We start from the raw sequence: 6,663 nt of genomic DNA, 5'->3' as shown, positions 1-6,663 counted from the left end.
AAATAATGACTCTCTCACAAAGAGCAGTAGAGGGGCTTCTCAGACCTGCACCCTACTTCTCAAGTTGCCCTCAGTTTTGCTGTGGATCCCTTTTGTTGTTAGTTTGCAGTGCTGGGGATTGAACCCATGGCCTTGTGCGTTCTAGACATGCAATGATCAATCATGCTTTTAAAATGCCTGCATGACCCTCCCACCCTGACAAGTCTGAGGCTGTGGCTCCCCCAGTGGCCCGGACTCCTTTCAGCCTGACACTGTGGGGCAGTGCTGTCCAGAGCACGAGCCTGGGAAGATGTGTGAAGAAACTCTCCAACAGGCCTTTCCTTTATTAGATTCCAGATACATGGGACCAGAACGGAACCGGGGTGGAAGAAGCTAGGGTGTGTGATTTACAGGGGGTCCTTGGGGGAACATATACAGGGTAGAAATACGTACAGGGGGTGACACGGCAATGAGGGGCTGCCATTTAAAAAATATATACATCTCAAGAAGCCATTCCAGTTGTTTTATCATTACAAAATAAAGCCATCTTTCCACACAGTGCTTTTCTTTGGTGCTGTTCTGTGGGCACAGACCCTGGGCCCATTAAGTCTTTGTCACTTCTCCTATCTGGCTGGGGAGGAGTCTGGAAAGGTGTCCTGGCACAGATGGGTGCCCCTGTTCCTCTCAGCCCGTCACCCCACCCCCCAAGCCTTCTCGACAAGCCTCTAACTCAAACTGTAGCCTGGGAAATCACGAAAGCGTCCACATGCAGACACTGAAGATGCTATCAAATGCACACATGACAAAGCCATCTGGAGCCTTGAGGGAGGAGCGGGACAAGGGAACCCAAACAAAATCCAGCCAGCACCACCTTCTCCATGGTTGGATTTGTTTTATTTCCTGGTTTGTTTCAAATGACCTGTATCATGAGTGTACAACTAAGAAGGGATGTTTCCTCTTTACAGATTTTCCAGAAATGGCAGACTAGGGGGTAAACTTGGGTTCTGTTTGGGGGTGCTGGGTCTTCACTCTCCTTCTGTCCCCATTCCCACTAGGTCAGTGCCCTGCTCTCCCTTTGGAGGCCCCCATCTGGCCTCCCACTAAGAAGCGGGCCCCTACCCCTCTGCTCCAGATGCTCACACCCCAACTTGTCTCACCAGGAGTCTTCAGATCAGGCCCTAAGGATTGTTAGACTTGCGGTTTAGCCTGGGTTTCCTAAGGTCCAGAAGGTACCTCTATGTTGAACATGTGTGACCACCAGATCAGACAAAGGGCAACATGGTGACTCCAGTAGGGACTCATTGGGTGACTCAAGACCTGACTTCCCACAGGTAAAAGGGACGGGATCTCTCAGAATCCTTACTACTCTCTACATGAGGACATGGGCATGTGGTCTGCAGTGGCTCGGTCTGGTCAGCCTCCTGCCTGGATGACCTTGGCAAATCCCAGCACAGAGGGTCAGGCCTGGTGGTCTCAGGGTGTCAGGCCAGGGAGACCAGCAGAGCTGCTTCCAGCAGAAAAGCCTGCAAGAGGAGCCTGCTGCCCCAGTGCCAGGCTAGAGCTGCTGGTCTTTCCTGGTGAGGGGAGGCTGGGCTAGCAGGGTGTGGACTGAGGACCCAGGCCCAGCTGCTCTGATCCCTGCTTCAGAAGATGGCAGGGGCACTTTCCATCATGGACTGAACCGCCTTGATGCCCAGGGGTCCTCCATGCTGCCAACCCATGAGCACCGATGGGGAGTCAGAGCTGCCCCTAGTGTGGGTGAGAAGTGGCTTCGCAGCCACCCACAGCAGCAGGGTAAGCAACTGTCCCATGCACCTGGGCTGAGGGGTTTCCTGGGATACAGAATCCTGCGTGAAAACCTGGGAAGTCCTTGGGAGAACTGGATGGTGGTGATCCTACAGAGCAGCCAGAGACTGTGGGAACCCTGCCAGGGCTGGCCCAGGGAGCTGTCTCTGCCTGAGGGCGGCAGGAGGCCATCCTTCCTTTGGCAGATGTGCCCTGCTTCTTTGGATTGCAGAGGGAGTCTCTCACTTATTCCTTCCGTCAGTGCCCTTCCCTCCCCAGGGCACTGGATCCCACTGTCCTAGAGGCCAAGGACCAGGCAGGCTGGACTCCTGGTCCCCTTTGCAGTTTCCCTGCACCCCACTGTGGCCAGGCCTCTCTATCCTGCTGGGATTCTTCCAGGGCTGCTGGCCTCAAGCAAGAGCCCCCATCCCTGGAGGGGGGTGGGACCTGGAACTTCCCACAGGCCCCAGGTTTTCTGGGGAGCAGACTGGACCCACTCTTCTGAGCCAGCACATCCCTATCTCCCTGCCTGGACACACTTCGGCTGGCTGAAGCCCCAGTCTGAGTAAGCCTTGAGGTAGGGGAGGGCCTCCTGGGGGAGGAGAGGAGAGAACAGGTGGCCATCGGTGCAGCAGTGGGAGGTGAGTAGGAAGCACCGAGGGGTGGGTGCCCAGGGAAACACGGGAGCTCTTGCCACTGCTCCCTAAGGTGCACCGGGCTGGGAGGTGAGCATGTGTGGGGCTGAGAAGGGATGGATCCACGAGGACAGTGGGAGGTACAGGAGCACCTGAGGGTCCAGAGGACCTCAGGGCAGACAGGACCCCTGGAAGCCGCTGCTGGTGACCCCTAAGGACCCGGCCTCTGTGGAAGGATCCTCCAGGTGGCACCTATATGAGTTCCCAGAGTCCTGAGTGTCAAACACTGCCCACCCAGGCTCAGACCAGGGACGCGTCAGGAAGCATACATGCTGCCTCTCGGTGGTCTGGTAGGGAGAGGGGCGCTTCCTCCAGTGGTCTCCAGTGTCAAGGGGAGTCAGCCCTGGCCCGGGCCTCAGTGCTGCCCATGGAGAAGGAAAAATGTACCAAAGAAAAAGCAGGTGACAGATGAGCCCCACGCCCTGCCCTCCCATCCCTGCCCCCGACCCCTGCACCCAGGAGTCTGCACACACAGCCCAGAGGCAGGAAGTCCCTTCTCTGGGACGATACAGGGGCCAGAGGTCGAGGCTGGAGGCAGTGAGTCTCCGCATTGGTCCGTCCATCTGTCAGTCCGTGTGCTGGGCCATCAGACCTTGGCCTCCAGCATCTCCAGGAAGAGTTTGTGCATGGGCACCTTGCCCTGCAGCTTGACGCTGTAGAAGTGCTGCACAGCCTTGGCGGCTGTCTGCCGCAGCAGGGGCAACGTCAGCAGCAGCTTGCCCGTCCTCCGAGGCTCCTCGTGGCGCTGGCTCAGCTCATAGTCCTGCAGTGCCTCGTGCAGCAGGTCCTGCAGCTTCTGCACGGCCTCCGGGTCCTCAATGTACATGGAATCTGTGGGCACAAGGCGGGCATCAGTATGAGGGGCAGGGACCAGCAGGCAAACGGGGCTACCTCTAACCCTCACTTTACAGAGCAGAGCCGGGCTCAGAGAGGTCACAGAGGCTGAGGACAGAATTGGGGCTCAGACCCAGGGAAGGACACACATCTGTGGAGGACATTCCTCAAGAGTCTACCAAGAGGAGGTGGCAGAGACACTACGGGGCTGAACCTGGGCAGACCTGTACAGTGGACCCTGGAGGGTGACTAGGGAAGTTAACTTCTCTGTGCCTTGTCTTCCTCATTTGTGAACCTAATTCAAATGGCTCAAGTTACAGTTAAGGGTTCAGAGGTGCGTGCTGAGTGGAAGGCTCGCTCCCCCACCACCATCACTCTACAGAGCTTACATTCCCCACAGCCTCCTGCTGCTGCCACACACCGCTCCTCAGGCTGTGCTGTCTTCACACAGTTCTGGTTATAGACAAAGAAAGGGGCTGAGCTCTCTGCTACGGTGCCCTGAGGTGGGAGGCATGGGGCACAGTGGTGGACAGAGCTGCTGGGCCTTCTCTAAGATCTTAGAGACAGGGTAGGGTAGAGCAAGCACTTGCCTGGCATATATTAGGCCCAGGCTCTATCCTCAGTAGTGCATAAATATATGCATTGGGAAGGGTTTTGAACTCAGGCCATGGATAGGTCTGAAGAAAATTTCCTGAAATCTCAGCAGAGCAGGGAGGTAACCACTGGGCCACAGTTGTGTCTGAGCCAAACAAAGCGAAGAGAATCTCCAGGATGCCACTCCCTGGGGGAAACTAAGCAGACTTCTGACCTTTCCTAAAGGACCCGGGTCCATCCTGAACTGCAACCCCAAGGCTTGCCAGAGGTGGCAGGGGAGGGGAGGCAAGTCATCAGGAAGGCTGCACAAATTGCTCGAATTCCCAGAAAAAGCAAACAATTGGGGGGGGGGGCTGCTTCTTGATTGGCTGAGATCGCAGACTGCCAAGGGGAGCTGCACTAACTGGCTGACCCCAGCGACCCCTGACCCTACCTCTCTGGCTCCTGCCTCTTCCTTTTGAGTAGGGAATGGCAGAAAAAGGTAGAAAAGCATTTAGGGATGCTGTGTGACTTTAGCCAAGTTACGCAGTCTTTCTGAGATTGTTTCCTCATCTGTAACATGCAGCAAAAACAAATGCATACTTACAAGGCGCTGTGAAGAGTGATGAAACAGCACTTTACTAGGCACTTGGTAAACACCCAGTAGACATTACCTACTGTTATTATTGTGGGGACTCAGTCTGGAGGTGATGCTTTTGCAGGACTGGGGTGATATACTGGTACCACACCCAAGGGTCCTCTAATTTTTTAACTCCCGGCTGTCAAGCCAGTGAGGACTCTTCCTTTGCCAACTGAAAGATGAAATGAGATGAAATATGGCTCCCTTCCTACACTCAGCCATTTACTGTGTGCACTCAAAATGCGGCTGTCTCTGCCAGGCTGGGCCCTGAACATGCCCACTCCCCGACTGTGGCCAGCCCCTCCCCCTTGTCACCCACCCCCACGCTCCCCAAGGAGGCCAAAATTGGCAGGCGCCTTCGACCAAAAATGAAATAAAATAACATTGCAAGATTAATTCCTTCACGATCCATCAGCAAGGCTGTATTGATGGCATTGATAAACTGTTAATTACAAAATCAATGGCTATGAATTTTTTCTGTTGTCAGACGGGTCTGGAGATGGTTGGGATGCAGGGTGAGTGGTGGTCATCAGGCTCCTGAGGGGTGAGGTGGGGGGCCACAGTCTGTCTCCGAGGAGCTCCGCCCCTCTGCCTGGCGTCCCAAGCCACTGAACTCACCCAGGTCACCTCATCCACTCAGCCTCAGCAGTGGCACCGAGAGTGGTCCCTGGTGCTGCCCCCATGACCTCTCAGTGGTCTGGCCCATCTCTCCTCTAGCCAACACACTCTCCCCCGGCTGCCTGGCTGACTTCCTGCCTCAAGTCTAGGGACAGGTCTCACACCCAGGACCTCTCCTGGCTCCTGTGGTTACCCCATCCCACTCTGACCTTCCCACGCTGCTCTTCTAGCCACACACCCCAGGGGCCTGTTCTAACCTGAGTCCTGCCTCTAGCTCAGTGCTCTGGGACACAGCAACACAGCATCCCCTCCCTCTCCCAGGCCTGCTGAGTCCTTTTTGGATTTAGGATGCTCCTGCCCAGCTGAAGGCTCCTCCCTGGAAGGTCTCTACATAGAGCTTCCTTTGAGGTGTGTGGGGGGGACACGCCAACTTTTGCTCCAGCTATGCCCGTGTTTTTTCCCCCAGGACAGGGGCTCCATCCACTGGCCCCCTCAGACTGCCCACGGCAGCCCTGTCAGAGCCGAGCAGAAGCTCCAAGAACAAGGAGAGATCTGGAGCAGGCACCAGCCCTGTGCCTTAGGTGCATCACTGTGTACTTGTCTTCATAATGTGCTTCTGCTCCCCTTATTTCAAAGATGAGACACTGATGCTCAGGGAGGTCAGGCTGCTTGACACTTAGCAACCAGGTGGCAGAGGCAGGATTTGAACCCAGATTTGGCTGACCATGAAGTCTATGCTTTAAACCTCTGGAGGAGTGGCTAAGGTGCTTCCCTCTGAAGATGTGAAGCACAGGCCGGTGACACTCTTCTGTATGATGTCATGGTGGAGAAATGGCATTACATTTTGTCAAAACCCAAAGATAGGTACAACACCAAGGGAGCCCTAATGGAAACCATGCACTTTAGTTAAGAATAACACATCAATATTGGCTCACTAATTAACAAATTACCAATGCAAGATGTTGAGAGGAAACTACACTAGAGATGGGGTGGAATATGGAATTCTACACACTATCTGCTTGTTACTGTTAATCTAGAACTATACTTAAACACAGCCTTAGTTTTCTCCAACAAATATGTTACAGCTTTGGAATTTGAAAGTATAACTGATCTCTCCAGAAGTATGTGAATTTTTATTATTTTGCATTCATTTATTATTAATAAAAAGCAATTGAACAAAACAAAATGTTTCCCTCTGTGTTGGGTTAGATTCCCCAGGAGCAGAGCCCAAGGCAGAGACTGCAGTCCAGGCAGTGAGGGAGGCTGAGTGTTCAGGAGAAAGGAAGTGGGGAGGCAGGGAGCTCAGGGAAGGTGAGGCCTATGCCGTGCAGGGCTCTGCTCCAGATGCTGTTCCTCCACTCGAGTCCTCTGCTGGCTGACAGAGCCAGAAGGCAACTCGGGTGAAGGGGCAGCTGTGAGCTGCCAGCAGCAAAACTCACAATCTGGGGGTAGAAGCACAAACTGGTAAAGCACTCACTGAGTGAGGCATCAATGGTGTCCCCTGCGTGTACCATGAAGCCGTGTGTCAGGGTGACTGGC

At 54.5% G+C, this 6,663-nt stretch overlaps 1 protein-coding gene across 1 annotated transcript in view; it reads right to left on the bottom strand.

Moving 5' to 3' along the window:
• Positions 1 to 288: 288 nt before the first annotated feature.
• Esrrb (estrogen related receptor beta) overlaps positions 289 to 6,663 on the bottom strand; it is a 108,102-nt gene continuing 101,727 nt past the window's right edge. The window contains exon 7 of the mRNA XM_004837148.4: positions 289 to 3,290. Within this exon, the coding sequence (XP_004837205.1) occupies positions 3,046 to 3,290 (245 nt within the window). The 3' untranslated portion in view covers positions 289 to 3,045. The remainder of the gene's footprint in view (positions 3,291 to 6,663) is intronic.

The sequence above is a fragment of the Heterocephalus glaber genome, unplaced genomic scaffold (genome assembly GCF_053883595.1).
Source record: "Heterocephalus glaber isolate CG9 unplaced genomic scaffold, H.glaber_assembly_v1.0 deba00001608, whole genome shotgun sequence".
In the NCBI taxonomy this organism is placed as follows: domain Eukaryota; kingdom Metazoa; phylum Chordata; class Mammalia; order Rodentia; family Bathyergidae; genus Heterocephalus; species Heterocephalus glaber.
The sequence above is the reverse complement of the archived record's forward strand: the minus strand, read 5'-3'. Positions and strand labels throughout refer to the sequence as shown.